General features: G+C 40.0%; 1 protein-coding gene across 15 annotated transcripts in view; it reads left to right on the top strand.

Annotated features, from left to right (window-relative positions):
- Window positions 1-16,894, top strand: part of Spri (Src homology 2 domain-containing protein sprint) — a 209,619-nt gene that overhangs the window by 174,947 nt on the left and 17,778 nt on the right. For all 15 annotated transcript variants that reach the window (XM_072002995.1, XM_072002994.1, XM_072002996.1 and 12 more), the window contains 4 exons: window positions 4,316-4,507; window positions 12,389-12,573; window positions 16,383-16,558; window positions 16,765-16,860. In XM_072002995.1, the coding sequence (XP_071859096.1) occupies window positions 4,316-4,507; window positions 12,389-12,573; window positions 16,383-16,558; window positions 16,765-16,860 (649 nt within the window). The remainder of the gene's footprint in view (window positions 1-4,315; window positions 4,508-12,388; window positions 12,574-16,382; window positions 16,559-16,764; window positions 16,861-16,894) is intronic.

Below are 16,894 nucleotides of genomic sequence, written 5' to 3'. Positions count from 1 at the left end.
CGAATCCTCTTCGGACCCCCGTCGTGTCCTCATGCGCCACTGCAGTGAAAAAATAGGGTTGCCGGAAAAATTGAGAAACGCACGTGATCGATGCTTGCGATGTGTCGGTCTGAAACTCGTGGCAAGCGCCTGGATCGAATTGTTTCTCGTTATTTTCGAAACTCGGTCTGATTGAAAGCTCTCGTGAATGATACAAATTGATAGGACGTACGAGCGCGTTGGTGTTCGCGATACTTTCGAAGTAAAGAGTTAAAAGACTGATCAGTTTTCCCTCGTTGTCGCGTCAAACTTTTTATCATCGTCCTATCAAGCATTTTTCCCATTGTTTCGTTCAATATCCTTGCGTTAATAGGATGATGTAACGGAGAATAAAAAGCGTTTCTCCGAGCGCAAAGGCAGACGCGTGTGGTGAATGTGTTTTAATTTTCACAAATTATTATCCTTAAACGAAACACGTATCGGTGGGATCGTGAATCGCTGGTAACGAAGGCAATTCCACGGTATTACAGCGTTGAACCCTTTCCACAAAACGAAGCCAACCGGAGCAAAAGCTTCGCACTTGAATAGAAAAGCCTCTTGTTGGGAAATTCTAGCGCGATGCAGAAACACTCGGTTAAATTACGTCGTTTCAGCGTAACTGCGAAACCTGTTCCCGTACCAATTTGAAAGAAAAAAAAAAAAAAGAAGAAATAGAAGAAGTACGTGAACTTTACGAAGCGTATGCTCGCAACAAATATTTCAAATATTACAGATCCTATCCGAGATAATCGCGAACGATTAGCTACAAAGGAATACATTTAGTTGCTTGGCTAAATCGTACGTCCTCCACCTTGTAAGACACTTTGATCGATGCTGATCGATTGGTCTGGATTTTTACAATCGTCGTCTTTCCCATCCAACGTTTTTCTACGATTCGTCAAACGTCTGATTCGCGTCACTGGAAATGAGACCGATTCCGTTTGGGTTCGCGACCCTTCTGTACTTTTTACAGGGTATTTAGGGGAATCGTGGGATTATTCGGGGCGACAGAATCGGATAAGAGGTGGGAGAAGTTTAATCGACGCCTGCTTTGATTTATTACGACACGAGCTAGCGTGATTGCGATCGTTTAACGTTCGAGTATCGTTTAGTGATTATTTATGGGTTACAACGTGGCAACGGGGTGTATGTTGAGATTCAGATTATTAGGAAACTGAGATTCGTACGAATTTTTAGATTCATTAACTCGTTGACCGTCGAATTTGTTGCAGAATGAAAAAGCACGCTGACAAAAATATCAGGAACTCTTTATCATATACGCGTTTCCCGCATCTCTCATTTCATATTGCTCGTTTTTCTTCCCAATTAGCGACAATTCTACCCTTTCAAACGCGACGTAATTATATAATAATGAAATTCCAAGTACGAATATATTATTAGGTTGTCCGGGAAGTGTCTTTCTTTTACAGACACGTCTTTTACAAAAACGTATCGTTATACAAACATGAAACCTAATCTGTCTAACGTTGTGATTTTTATCTTGATAAAACAAAATGGATCATACGTAATTCGATAAAATAATATAAAACGGAAAATGTTGTCCACTGTCTCCTTATTAAAAAAAAGAAACTTTTCCGACGACGTAATCCGATGTACAACGAGCACTTTGATATTCTATTCTTGGGAATAACATCTAAAAGTATCATAAACGTAACATCAGCCTGAATACGCACAACATATAAACCATGCACGGTATAATTTCCCATACGTCTGGCACGTTTCGCTCCGTTAATTCTACTTCATTGCTTAATCTCGGTCCCCATGGTTCCTTTCGACCACCGTAAAACCTCGCGCCGGCCAATTCCAACACGAGCACGAAGAACGACTGGACAAAGTCACGATTCGCTGGCGGGCGACGCAACGCCGCGAATATGGAAATCTCTGGCCCTTAAGCCGCAATTCCGAGGGTGTAAATCCTACCTGATCGTCATACAATACACTCTAATGCGGTATTATACCGACACCACGCAGGGTGCAGAACGAACGGGTTCACCGGTTATCTCAATTTGCAGCCAATGCTCGCCCCAACGTTTATTCGCTGCTCGTTTAATCGTTCCTCCGACTTTTTTTTCATCCGTCTACTTTTATACACTTCCTTTTTCCTCTTTTTTTACTCTCTCGTTTTTCTTCCGCAGAACGCTTCCTCGTATCTGCGCCACTTTTAATTGTCCTCTTTGTTTCCGCGACGATTATAGTCGTCGAGCTACGAACGAAATAAGCGAATATCGTAGCCCTGGTTTCCCGCGGGGATACCGGGAACACTCGTAATGATTCCATTAGGAGAATCGTAAAATGGCAATTACGAGTGAGAAGTGTGTACGGGTAGCTAGAAAGGTGGTTTCGGCTTTCTGAAACGAATAATTTGTTTCGTTAATACACGTTGCTAGTATTTAAGCGACAGAAACGGTCGTTGCGACGATACTGATAACAAGGTTTCAATCAATCGAAGAAACTTTCGCATAGATCCGATGATATATGTAAACTCCCTAGAGTTCACGCGAGATAGGGACTCTTTTGTTTTACGGACAACCATTTTTGAGAGACACTCATTTCCCAAACGGACGGACAGAGAGCAACATCAGAGATAGACAGGATCACAGAATAAGTATTTAAAATATTGAAGATCGACGAAGAAAGATCGGTAGCTCAGGACGTTGAAAATCGATTCTCGATTTTCAGGTAAACATTGTACAGAACTTGTTATTTCTCGTTTATGTAATTCATTGTTATTTATTGTTATAGATTGATATCAGTTGTTGTTTATTTCCGTACTTTATTTAAATACTTTCACAATAAATCTCGATTTTCAGACTTCAGAATCGATCGCCTGAATTATCCCGAGATTTACGATCTTACATATATGTCGGGTTATCGTTGAACTTCGGGGCGTATAACGAATCTTCGTGTGAATTGGTCATCATTGTTGTACACTATAGATGATATTTATTGATACAAACGTGATTATTACAGAGTTTAACAAGTAATAGCGACGATTGGATAATCGAGATGTCGATGACAATGAATTTAGGTTCGATAACGAATACACGGTCAACGGGATGACGATTACGATTTGATACAAGATTCTGGTGTCATTCAACGTACTTGTTCACTGTACAGGTAGAACTTGTCGGGCTAAACCTGAGTGAAACTGCCCTTATATACTCCTCTCCGTATTTCTCTGTACCCCTCGGGTTAATCTTCGTTTTTAAGGAGAGCTATTTAATTACTCCATACTTCTGTTAGGTTCACGTCCCTTTCGTGACCGTTCAGCGACCCGTTATGTCACTTCGAGCCCAAGCCCGCCGTTATAAATCTCGGGCAAACGTAACTGAATTAAATCATAAACAAGTATTTCTCAGTTTTATTATTTAAGTACGGCTATAATAAAAAGTCTGGACTAAAGTATCGGGGACCTTCCCAAACATTCCAAACAAAAGGCCTCGATGTCCTTTCATCTCCGACATATAAATGTCTGTAGAGGACTTGTATAGAGAATGTTTGTTCGTAAGATGTATTATATGTTATTGCTTGTTATCGAAACCGTCGAATATATTTAAAATAATAAATAAATATACAGACTATATTCGCTGAGTCACTCGTACAGTGTATAAATCGCAAAGTAAAATTGCTAATTAATACTCGATAAATACTCGTCGATAACTCGGTAGATAACTCTTGATAACTCCTAGATAGCTCGTCGATACTGAACTTTTTTCGGTTGCGTTTTTTATACTGGTCGGGGGAGAGTCGGAGAATTCAAATTTGTTTTCATTAGACAGTTGCACGTAGCGGCGACATTGTTTTACCTGGAGTTTATTTATTCTTACATTACATGTATCCTAACGATCTTGATACTCCGAGGCAAAATAACAACATGATTTGGGGTCCTCTACTCACATATCGATCGAGACGTGCTCAAAATGTAACACATCGGTTTATGCGTAACAGACGTACGTATAATATAACGAGCCTTTATCGTCACCATTTAACTATTCAACTACACGGAATAAAGAAGAATGTTTCAACTTAATGTTAAAGCTACAACAGCTGTAGGAGGAAACTCGTATGTCATTTTATTTAACAAAGAGGAACGAGTTGGGGTATTTGTGCTCTTATTGGTCTTCCAAAATTCGTAGAACGATAAAAATGACAACCCAACTTGATGTATCGTTAAATGATATTGATGGTGCGCTGTCTGAAAAAGTTCGCTCTCTCTCTCTCTGTTGGAACACGTAGGTGTTGACGGAAATGTTAACCGATTAACTTTATGTTTCAGAGCGAGGAGTCGCTTTCCTCGGAAGGGTCGGCCACCTCGGGTGGATCTTCGAGCTCGACGGAAGATTCTGGCAGCGAGGTCGCGTGCGACATCACTCTGATCGAGAGGCTTATACGCTCGCATCCGATTTGGTTCCTTCCTGGCATCCAAAGAGCCGGCGCTTTCCACTTGTTGCAAGGCAAAGAGGAAGGGGTGAGTGCACTTAAGCGAATCGATTAGCCGTAAGAAAATTGCAAGCTGGGCAAAGTCTGCCTTGTCTTTATCTCTCGTTTTGTATTTCTCTCTTGTTGACCAACCAGGAAGTTTTCCACGGAAGGTACACGGGCGTTCCCAGCAGGGGGTTAAAAGCGTAGCGTCGTGGAAAGCTCTCGAGTGCTGCTGCACCAACCTCTTAGAGTTTCCGATGCGAGAGAATTTCATTTATCGCCCCGTTGGAAAGCTGTTTCTTCGATGAAAACTATCGTATTATCGTACTCCGCTTTTCCTATCGATCTTCCTTGCTACGAGTATTTTTAATCGGTCGTGAATGTTTTGCTAGGACGTGTCATGGAGATTTAAAAAATTCAAATAACTTTAACTCTGCTGTTCTCCTCGCTTCTTCTTCGCTTTGTATCTCCTCGGGTATCTTCTCTTTTTCTGTTATTCGTTCAGTAAAAAAGCGTGGAATACACAAAAATGAAGACTACGAAAATTACACCGAGTGATAAAATATTTTATAACTATAATATTCTATACTAACTCGTATGATTTTCTTTTTGCTATTTGATAACTAGTATATTCTAATAACGTCTGTCGAAATGTAACGTACGTTCCAAATTGCATAGACCCGAGAAATACAGCAGCGTTAAAATCAGCCAGATCTATAGAAGGCTAAACTGGTTTCACGCGGCGGTACGTGTATCGCGGTACGCGCATGATAGACACCCAATATACAATACACGTGTATACCAATGAATCCTTTCGCACGACACACGCCGATTTTCAAAAGATACGGCATCGCGATACTGATTTCGTCGTCTGCTGGTTTCCCAACAACTTCGGCCGCCGGCGATAATTTTGCCAGATCAAAGAGCGATCGACACAGGTGATCCACGCAGGAACTAGACGAGACGAGCGATACGTAGCTCGCGATACGCGAAACCGGTCTTGGTGCTTCCCTTTTTCGCAATCTCTTTTCTTTCAAAAATCGCCCACCCAATATTTTCAAGTTTAATCGCCGATCTATCTTCGTCATACTACAATGAACAAGTTTACGGAAAATTTATAACTCGCGTTGTCGATGATGCATTTACGTAACAAGAGACAACGGAGAAGAAGGGCGCATCGCGTACAACGAACAGCGAGTAAAGAAGCTGTTCAAGTAGCCACGAAGGGAAAGTGCCGCCATTAAATCAGCTCCGGACGAAACAAAGAGTATGAAATATCTCGCGAGCGATTGTTCGACCGGCGTTTTTTTGTTTACTGGAAAAACTACTGCCTCGGGTCTGCAGACTTTCCCGACGCTTTGATCGGTCACTGATTCCGCCAATATTTTTCGTCGTCTCGCATTGTTCGACCATGGGAATGAATGGCGGCCGAGGATCTGTTCGTTTTATTTACGGGCAGAATTTATGCCAGAATACCTCCTCGCTTTAACGTTGTTCCTTGATGATCTATAACGTTTAATAAAAGCGGGATTTTTTCCTTTGAATGCTATTTGATAATGGAAACAGCGACGGCAGAGGAAGGTTAGGGGAATTTAAAATATATATACTCGTTCTCTTTTCTCGCTCTCGGACGTGCGTAACGCTCTCTTACGAATAATTTCACCGAACAACGATTTACGTAGAGATTTCAATATTTTTGAAAGTTGTTTATTACTTGCGTTTGTTAAATGCGAGACGCCAGATTTTTGCAATTTTTCGATTTCTCAAAATCGTAGATTTTCCTATGATAAGCGAGCTTGTTAAAGCAGCAAAAAGAGGTAACGTTTTTGCTTGTCTAAGAGAATCGCGTATATCTAAATTTTCAAGCGTCGAGATTTCTCATCTTTCAAAGTCGCAAGACGCCAGTCACTTGTTTCTTCCGTTTCTCCCACCACTTTTTATTTAAATTTCACGGGCATCAACCTTTGCACATTCGATTCTTCTATTTTCTAAAATACCGACACACGAGAAAATATCTTATTCCATTCAAATTCTCGAACATGGAACTCGTTTCTCACTCCTTTTCAATTCTGCAACCGTTAAACTACCTCTCCTTTATAAACCACCTAATTAAATTCTTTCCACCTCGCTCGAACACCAATTTCCCAATTCCATTCGAACTGTCTACCCAACAAAACACACGGGGATGTAATTAACAACCCTTGTGCGGCGTAATAAGGATGCTGGCGTAGATGGTCGCCAGATCAGCCGTGGCCAAAGTGTCTGCGAATGCATCGACCGTTTGGCAAGCAGCACCGTTGCAGCCGGTTCGGCTTAATATGCGGTAAATGCAAACGGCAGACGTTGCCTCGACGAAATACGACCGCCTAAGCTGCTGGCAACGTTCCAGCCCGTGGTCTGCCAGAAAATACGCATAACAAGTGGCGTTGTTAGCGTGGTTCCTCTCACCAGGGATTTTCCTCCAGTGTTGCCTGCTTTTTGCCAGATTTCAACGTTTGTTCGCGCTGAAAACGCACGTGGCACGAGCATTTGTCGCGTGACAAAGTAGCTGATCTTTTCGAGTACCATGCATTATCCGAGCTAGATCGAATAGACGAAGAGGAACACGATGGCTGTGTTTGGCGCGACCTCTTCGACTAATTCTGACGTTTATTCAAGTAGCGGATTTTAGCCCTAAACCCGAGCAAACTATAAAATATAGTACTCTACAAATTTGGCGATTTAAATATCGTTAAGCACATCGGTGCTTACAAGTACGTTGATAGTATGTATTTTGCTTTTTTATATTCGATACCAGAAACGCAAGAAGCGTCAAGGATAAAGAATTAATGATCACCTAGGCCGTTCATTCTGAAGTCTTCGTAATTTTGTTACGCTGCCAAAGAATTAATAGAGCGTAGAATTTTGTCGTGATACCTTTTCGTCGAGAGACTGACACTAATACTAGAACAACCGATAACGCATACCTAAACGTACGATATTTTTCACATTTTTATCATCTGCCCTGTGCTCGCAGTCCGACTACTTTTTAATTAGATATTCCATATACCGGAATCGCGATAAAGTTAGATAATACTAAAACAACGTCTTTAATGCGCATATAACGTCGACACAGTTTTCCATCGGACGCGCCAGCCAGCTGGACTCCCGTTCTTCCGGTTGTGTTAGATAAGAACCGATCAAACTTCTCCATCTACGCAATCCGTACCCGCTTTCCACTTCTCGGCGAGGAGCATTGTTTCCATGGCGGCTATCTCTCTTGCCCGCCGCAGGAACAATCGCGACGAGCCGTGCATGAGTCTTATCTGACACGCGAGGAAGAATAGAAGTCGAGGCGACTGGGTCCCAAATGGAAAATCGTGTCAATGCCTGGTGTTCGACGTCGCAACGCTGATTTCGAATACGCCTAGATACTCCGCAAGTATTAGACTTTTCTTGGAAAATTATCTTCTCTATTAAGATAACAGTTAATAATTAATAAATATCGGAAGCATCGATGCGTTTAATTTAGAATTTCTTGCATATCACAAGACGACTAAAAGTGTTATGAAGATAACTGGTTCATCAAAGCGAAGAACGCGTTGTTAGTCGAAGATCTTTTCCATGTTTATGCAAGTATTGGTATTTATTAGAATTCTTTTCATTGAAATGGTTAACAGTTAACCCTTAACGCATCAAGTGTGCCTCTCAGGCACCACAGATGTGCGACGCTCAAAAAATTCCACGCATTGCTCAATTATAATTAACACTTTACCGACCGATAGCCGATTAATCGGTTTTTGTCCCCGACGTTTACCGACCGATAGCCTATTAATCGGCTTTTGTTATCGACACTTACCGACCGGTAGCCTATTAATCGGCTTTTGTTATCGACGCTTATCGATCGATAGCCTATTAATCGGTTTTTGTTATCGACACTTACCGACCGATAGCCTATCGATCGGCTTTTTATTCTCGGCAATCTTTCTCATTATTTGAGCGATAATTTGTTATTTAATACTAAGGTATCTTGCTCAGTTGCGTTGCTTTGTAAGTTCCCACAGTTCTATATCAATTTGAAAAACACCGTTCGCGACGAGTCTAAACGGAAACAGAGCCGGCGCCAGGGAGAATCTGCGCCTGAGCTAACGGTCGGTAAACTATTAATATAAATATTTTAATCAAAATTATATTATTATTTATTCTGAGATGAATAAAGATTGTTTTGAATGTCTATTAAGTCCAAGTCTGTAAAGTCCAAGTATGATGAGGATAAGTTGGAGTTGCCGATTGATATTCACAATTAAAAGTCGGAGCGTTAAGGATGAATCGCTATATAAACAGTCTATCGCTGTACAAAAAGTTGTCCGAACTACTTCGTTTATAATTTAAACGATAATCTTCCCCCTCGCGTCTTTCACTTTTTTAACGAGATCGTTAAGATCTCCTCTCAGAGGTTGGACAGAGATTGCTTAACTGTATCTACCAAAAGTAATAACTTTTGAATTACTTTTGGAGACCGTGTCAAGACGAACGAAAGATCGCTCGAGAAGGAGCTGGAGCTGGAGCTGGAGACCAGGCTAGACTAGAGGAAGGAGCCGAAGAGGCGAAAGCAGCGAGGTCAAGATCCTCTTGGAATTGTATCAAGATGGAATCGAGGTTTCCCCGTGATAAAGCCTGTATGGAAGCAGGGTCAAGCCTTTCATATCGCTGGCTTTATGCTCAACGGAACGAGATCAAGAATAGATAAAGACTCGTGAAAAAATTGAGGATCGGGTCAAGATGGAGTAACGACTCGAACGGTGATAAGAATCGCAATGAGGAAAACGGCGAATCGAGACCAGGTCGAGCGTCTCTTTTAACACAGGATCGATTGGTCCCCGGTGTACTCTCCGTCGGAGAAAGTTCCACGAACCGTTGAATCTAATTAATTTACTTCGCTTTGAGTATGGCGAAACTTGAGACGAGAAGATGGCAATTTCTTTCTGAGTCGACATTTTTCTTTTCCTTGATATTGTTCGATATTATTAAATGGCTTACGTATCAAATTCATTTCTTCGCCAGATATTCCCTCTTAGTGGCTGTTTCTTTAAACTGAGATCCAATACAAGCGACGTTTTTTCTTCGTCATATAGATCGAAAAGTAATGGAAGCAATACGCGGTTCGGCATTTTATTTTTCATTTGCTTCAAGTAGAAAATCAACTATCGTTGTATCGTATGCCGTTTTATTCGTTTATTCGATCGAGACTTATGGCTGTTACAAACTTTTTGTGTATGTTACACGCTTGATACATTCTCTTACTATCCTAGTTTATTGCTCACAGCTAAATATCAATTCGCTATCTATCCAAGTATATCTATATCTCAATTTTATATACAGAACTACCTCACAAATGAATTGTAATTATTTAAATCGACGACCGATATGACTATCTACAATAATTAGATATTTACGAAAAATATCAATATTTTGATCTTAAGTACACATATACCTGTACACCAAAATAAAGGAAAAAACTAAAATGAACAATGGTTCATAGACCTGCTCCAAGAAACACACGAAGGCGATAAACAAAGATAACAACCCTTGTTTGTTTCATGTGAACCCTTGCTTTGATCGTCGAAGAACGATGAAAAATCGTAGAATCGTCAATCCTTCGACGACATCCACGACAACCACCCCGATGGATGTTTCATATTGAAAATGACAAGTCCCGTGCTCGGTCACTTTCCAGTGATTTCTCCAGTAGCTAGCGGTATTTTTTCCAGCTCTGCTTTTCGTCGAATAATGGAAAAGTGCGGGGGCTTGGCGCGGAACTTGTAATCAGCGGGGGTGGAACGGCAGCGAACGAGCCGTGCTATTGTGGCGGCATTGTTTTCCCACTGACTCATTGTTTTCTAGCTTTGTTAATCGTCCCCCGGCTACCCCCGCGGCCGCGGACGAATGGCACAGGACCGAAAAACAATACGGCTCGCAATTACTTCTCCATAGACGAGACACCGCCACCCCCGACGTGTTGAAACGCGGATCGTGATTGCACGAAACGGCACAACAACGGAGAGTGGAGAGGGATCCGAGTTGAAATTATCGCGACTGGCGGTGATTCGTGGATAGATACAACTGTCGAGTATATGATTGAGAATGGAATGAGCGCTAAAGTTTCAGAAAAAAGCAAAGAATGGATATTTGAAAGTATTTTTCTTTTTTTGGAGGGGGGGGAGATTTCCGAGGCTAATTTTATTTTAGGATAGACGAGGGAAAGATCGTAACGATATGGAGATTGAAAATTCCTTGGAAATTAATTTGACAACCGGTAACTAGATTTTAGCTCTGAATCGATTTAATCTGCGAAAGGAACAATTGGAATTTTGCGAACGAGTTATAAAATATTTTTGAAAATACGTTTCCCATCGTAGGAAAGATTTCTTCAATCACGTTTCAATTTTATTCGTGGCAACGCATCTTCTTTAGAACGTTAAGAATCTTTCCTTCGACTGAAACTAGGAAGGGCTCGAGATACAGGGAATTCGGGAACCGCATCGGAATTAAAAATATCCGAACCAAGAAATCAAACCTGCAGCTTCACCCAGATTCCATTTCCCTCGAAAACGGGGAAGAAAAGGGAAGAGAAAGAAAGGAGAAGAAAAGAAACGGAAAGGAAGGGAAAAACACGGATTCTAAGATTAAAACAAACTGCGCCTCTGTGAGGGAGTTTTTTGTTCGACCGAAAAAGGAAAGAAAATGAGCAGAGATGGAAACGGGTCGAGCATAAAGAAGCTCTTCCTGCCTTTCTTATCCGCTTTGTCCTCTCTTGCTCTTCCAAACGTCAGTCGCGAGAAGTCGACGCTCTATCGACGCGGACGTAGATTTCCGGCTGGAAATGTCGCGGAATTATGCAAGGTGTTTTGTCTATCGCGGTACTACGCGGTGTCTCGCCTCGGTTTCCTTTTTCTCTCAAGCAAAAGCAGTTATTCTTTCCTCGAGACACGAGGATTTGGCTGCTTGCAGGAAATTTATGGAGCGTAATAGGAACGAGGAAACCGCTAGATAATAATAAGTGTCTCTCGCCTTTTGTCTGCTTCCTTTTTGTCTCAACTGTATTTCCGCGGAAAGAAAGGTTTAAGTATGATAGAAAGAGAGGAAATGGGGCGACAAGGAGAGTATCGTTATTTTCGCGCAGGATCGTAATTTTCTTTTAATCCTTAAAGTCAAAAAACCAACGAGGATGTACTTATCGTATTTTTGACTCGTGAGTTAATTATAAATAACTCTTCGTTCGCGATGATTGTAAATAGCGTAGGAATGGCATTAATTCGAGATGATAATACGATAAGGAAATGTGCATCCAGTACGCGCTTTAAGAGCAAGTACCTGATTATTAGATTATCTTTGTAGGTTTTCTTCTATGACAGACTTTACAACTCAAAGAATTTATATTACCGAAGATTCAACAACTTCCAACGATTTATTTTTCTGTTACTTTTGTTACTAAGCATGTTTGAGTTTGAGGAAACCGTGTTCGTTAAAGTTCAAGGTTTCCCGTGATAAAATATACGTCTCTTTGGAAATAGAATGTAAGCGGATTATTTGCGAGAAAATCAGTTTCCTAAGATACAATCAGTCTATTCTGCGTACCGTTATTTTCACAATTTCTTACTTTTCATCCTTACGTTTGCTACTTCCTTCCGCTATATCAATTTGTCGACAAAAGAATAAATAATATTTGAAAAATAGCGCAAGAAATATATTTTTAAAAATAAAAATAAATAAATTGTAATATACCAATCGCAAAAAATACAGTACCTTTTGGCCACTAAAAAACCTCTTCGAATAAATAACAAATACTCGACGTTCTTATAATTAAAAATAAATCACCCAAATCCTGCAATTTCACCTAAATCGTTGAATAATTTGTATAATTCTGATCTTCTCTTGATGTTTTCAGAACTTCGTGGTGCGCCAGTCAAGTCAGAGCGACACGATGGCCCTGTCCGTGCGACTGCCACCAGGAAAGGGACCGTACATCGAGCACTACCTGATCCAAGCCAACAAGGGGAAGCTGAGCTTGGAGACCAGCGAGAACAGGTTCGACAACATCCCCTCGCTGATCGCCCACTATTCTCAGTGTTGGTAAGTGGCCTCTCTTCGTGTTCGCCTTCCACTCGACCGGATACCATCTACTACTCTACTACCTGCGCTATCATAACTTCCTTTCCTTGCCATTTATTTACCACGAGCTCCTTCTCATCTCCTATGAAAATTCTACGTAATCGAATCTTTCCATCTCCGCAAAGACTTTTCCTCTTTCGAGGCAGCATGTTTTTATAGTTGTTTCATCGTCATTGAAAAATAACATTAATGATATAAATGATAGGAATATTATATGTACGCTGTTGATCAAGAGTATCACGACAGTCAGTTGAATTAGCTCGTACTTTACTCGTTGAAGGATTCTAGCAAATTTTAGTTTATTCAGTCTTTTACGTTGTAAGGTATATAGGGTGTAAGTAAAATAACAAATTAAATATAGATAAATGATAGGAATATTATATATACGCTGTTGGTCAAGAGTATCACGACAGTCAGTTGAATTAGCTTGTACTTTACTCGTTGAAGGATTCTAGCAAATTTTAATTCATTCAGTCTTTTACGTTGTAAGGTATATAGGGTGTAAGTAAAATAACAAATTAAATATAGATAAATGATAGGAATGTTATATGTACGCTGTTGGTCAAAAGTATCACGACATTCAGTTGAATTAGCTCGTACTTCACTCGTTGAAGGATTCTAGCAAATTTTAGTTTATTCAGTCTTTTACATTGTAAGGTATATAGGGTGTAAGTAAAATAACAAATTGAGTATAGATAAATGATAGGAATATTATATATACGCTGTTGGTCAAGAGTATCACGATATTCAATTGAATTGGCTTGTACTTTACTCCTTGAAGGATTCTAGCAAATTTTAGTTTATTCAATCTTTTACATTGTAAGGTATATAGAGTGTAAGTAAATGTAATAAATTAAGTATAGATAAATGATAGGAATATTATATGTAAAAGGTTGGTCAAGAGTATCACGATATTCAATTGAATTGGCTTGTACTTTACTCCTTGAAGGATTCTAGCAAATTTTAGTTTATTCAGTCTTTCACGTTGTAAGGTATATAGGGTGTAAGTGAAGTAACAAATTGAGTATAGATAAATGATAGGAATATTATATATACGCTGTTGGTCAAGAGTATCACGACAGTCAATTGAATTGGCTCGTACTTTACTCGTTGAAGAATTCTAGCAAATTTTAATTTATTCAGTCTTTTACGTTGTAAGGTATATAGGATGTAAGTAAAATAACAAATTGAGTATAGATAAATGATAGGAATATTATATATACGTTGTTGGTCAAGAGTATCACGACAGTCAATTGAATTGGCTCGTACTTTACTCGTTGAAGGATTCTAGCAAATTTTAGTTCATTCAGTCTTTTACGTTGTAAGGTATATAGAATGTAATTGAAGTAACAGATCGATGATAAAGTAAGTAAAGGCCGAAGAACACTGTGTGACAAAGTGCGTGAAACAACAAACAGAATATGTGTGAGAAAATATCATAAAAGACAAATTACGGAACGTTAGATACGATAGTAGCTGCTAAACGGAGTAAAAGTGAAATTTCTAACGTGCATGTTCCAGCAGATAATGGAAAGCAAGGAAGTTCGATTTAACGTTCTCTTCGCCTACTTTATTTCCTCTCGTTCATCTAATTACCGATAGTTTAACTTTTCTCAGAAACTTCGTTCTCTTCACGGTGAAACTATACAGCGCCGTACATAAATGAATGAAAAATTAGATTAGAATTGTACGTTCGTCCCCGCTATACCTTGATCGCGTCACCCTTACCTTCAACTCATGGAAAAGCAACAACATTGATGAAAAAACGTTTGGTTGTATTATTCGTAATTCATCAGGTTCTTCTAACATACAAATAATATTAGGACATATATATATATGGATTAGTCATTGTTGTTATACAATATAGATGGTGGTTAACGGTACAAATATGATTATTACAGAATTTGACAATTAGCCGTGGCGATTAGATACTCAAGATGTTAATGACAATAATGTTAGGTTCAACAAATACACGATCAACGGGATTGCAAATGCGTTTTCTTCCAAAGTACAAGTAGAATTCAACTTATTTGTCCATAATACAAGTGGAACTCAACTTACTTGTCCACGGCACAAGTGGAACTCCTCATGTACTTTTCTCTGTACCCCTCGGGTCAACTATATTTCGAAGGAGAGCTATGCAATTACTCCATACATCTGTTAGGTAAAAACGTCCATCCCGTCACCGTTTAGCGACCAGATATGTCGCTTCGAGACCAAGCCTATTGTCATGTATGTACTTCTAAGTTTTATTATTTAAGTACAACTATAATAAATGTCTAAAGTATTGGGGATTTTCCCAAAAATTCCAAAAGGAGAACCCTGATGTTCCTTCATCTCCAACATATACATTCTTTACATCACAAAGTTTCAAACGAAATGATAGTATCCCAGAGGTTTTAGTATCTTCCTGACAATCTTTTATTTTTCGGATTTGCTTCGGTTCTCCCTAATAAATAAGTTTCTTTCTGGTCGTTTAATCGCCTCTTCGATCGGATCTCCTGATGATTCTGCGCAGGATGTGCGCACGTAAAGATCATCCACAAACGATCGCGACCAAAATAGGATCACAAGACCGAGTCCACGTTCCACCGAAACAGAATCCAAAAGAAAGATCATATCGATGATTAGCCAGCAAATGTAGTCGGTGGCGATCGGTAGCGTTGCATAATTTATCGAATTCCTCGAGTATGCGAGTGCAGGCAGACTCGATACGCGAGGTGAAAGTCGAAGCCGGATCGTGTTCAGAGATAATTTAGGCGGCTAATGGGAGCTCTGGAAAGCCAGGTTCGCACTGTTAGCGTCGTAAGCCCCGGTTTTCGTGATAATCGACGCGCCGTTTTTCCTCTTAACGATCCCGATTAATGATTCATGAGCGTTCCAGCCGTTTACCTCCTATCGTTCCGCCGATCCGATCCGATAACACGGTAATCGTACCGTGTTGCCCATTTTTGCTCGCTTCTACATTTTTTCCCCGCTTCTTGTTTCGTTTCAAGTCTGGTGCGATGATTAGAGGGTGGCAGCGACGTTTTGTAAACGAACCGCGCGTATAATAACTGTCATTAGATCGTTGATTGTTCAATTTGCGTTTACTAGGTCGGACGGACTGGTTAATTGCTGGATTATGGTCGCTTATGGTAGCCATTCGATGCTTGAAAGCGAGCATAGTCGTGAAATTATATGTATCCCTGCACATGTGATGGATTCAGTGCATTTAATGGTTCAATCGGTAGATACGTGTTTGATCCTGTGATATACCGCTTTCAGATTTCTAGATTTGCAAATTCAGATTGGTCGATTTTCAAACGTAGCAATTGTCGAAGTTAACTTTCTCCGACAATCGTCCATTCCAAGAATGTAAGAATCCACGTGAATGTCTCGTGAATATTTTTATTACATATTATCTTTATCTGTATTTGTTTAACGATACGTACGAACATCTACACACACACACACATATGTATCTTTTTCTAATATACCAGTATACCTATTTATTTGGTATTTCAAAAATATATTTCAATTAAAATCATTCAGTCAAAATCAACTTCAATCTACTAAATCATGCAATAAAAAAGAACGAAAGGGATTGGCAATTATTAGGGTTAATTGATGCGTACTTCCAAGTACCTCCCGTTATATCAGAATCTTTTCCTCGACTCCACCGTGTTGTGCGATTAACGAATCATTTATATTACCGTCTCGATTAGCTACGGACGAGCCTCTCGACCGCTAATTCGCTCTGATTTATCTGTTTCCCTTGGTCGGAACAGTGACGAATTGCCGGTCCAATTGACACTGCCAAGGGCGATGCGCGAGGCCAAGAATAGGCAGCAACTCTCCTCCCTGGCGCTTCTGGGTCAGGAATTCTGGAGATACCCGATGGCGAATCCGAAACCACCGGAAAGCAGCAGCAGCAACACGTCTAGCTTAAGCAGTTTCCGGGGTGGTAAGTCGGAGTAAAACGTTTCATTGGCTTCTTTTTTACTTCATTTTTATGTCTGAACTTAACTGGATCTTTTAATTTGCTTATGGGAAGAAATTATAATTGTATGTAGTTTTTCGTTCTGCTAAGAGAAATAAGAATTAATAGCTTTCTTTTATCGAGTGTGTTTTTCTTACACCGGAATGAGTATTTGGTATTGTTTATTTCAGGTAACAATAATTTGAATAACAACAATAACAATATTCATACGCCGACGACGGAGAGTATCGTGTTGAATTTGGCGCCAATCTCGTCGCATGATACCCGTGAGTGACTGATTATACAATCGAATTACCAAAT

The sequence above is a fragment of the Bombus fervidus genome, chromosome 5 (genome assembly GCF_041682495.2).
Source record: "Bombus fervidus isolate BK054 chromosome 5, iyBomFerv1, whole genome shotgun sequence".
In the NCBI taxonomy this organism is placed as follows: domain Eukaryota; kingdom Metazoa; phylum Arthropoda; class Insecta; order Hymenoptera; family Apidae; genus Bombus; species Bombus fervidus.
This window is presented reverse-complemented; position numbering and strand designations above follow the sequence as displayed.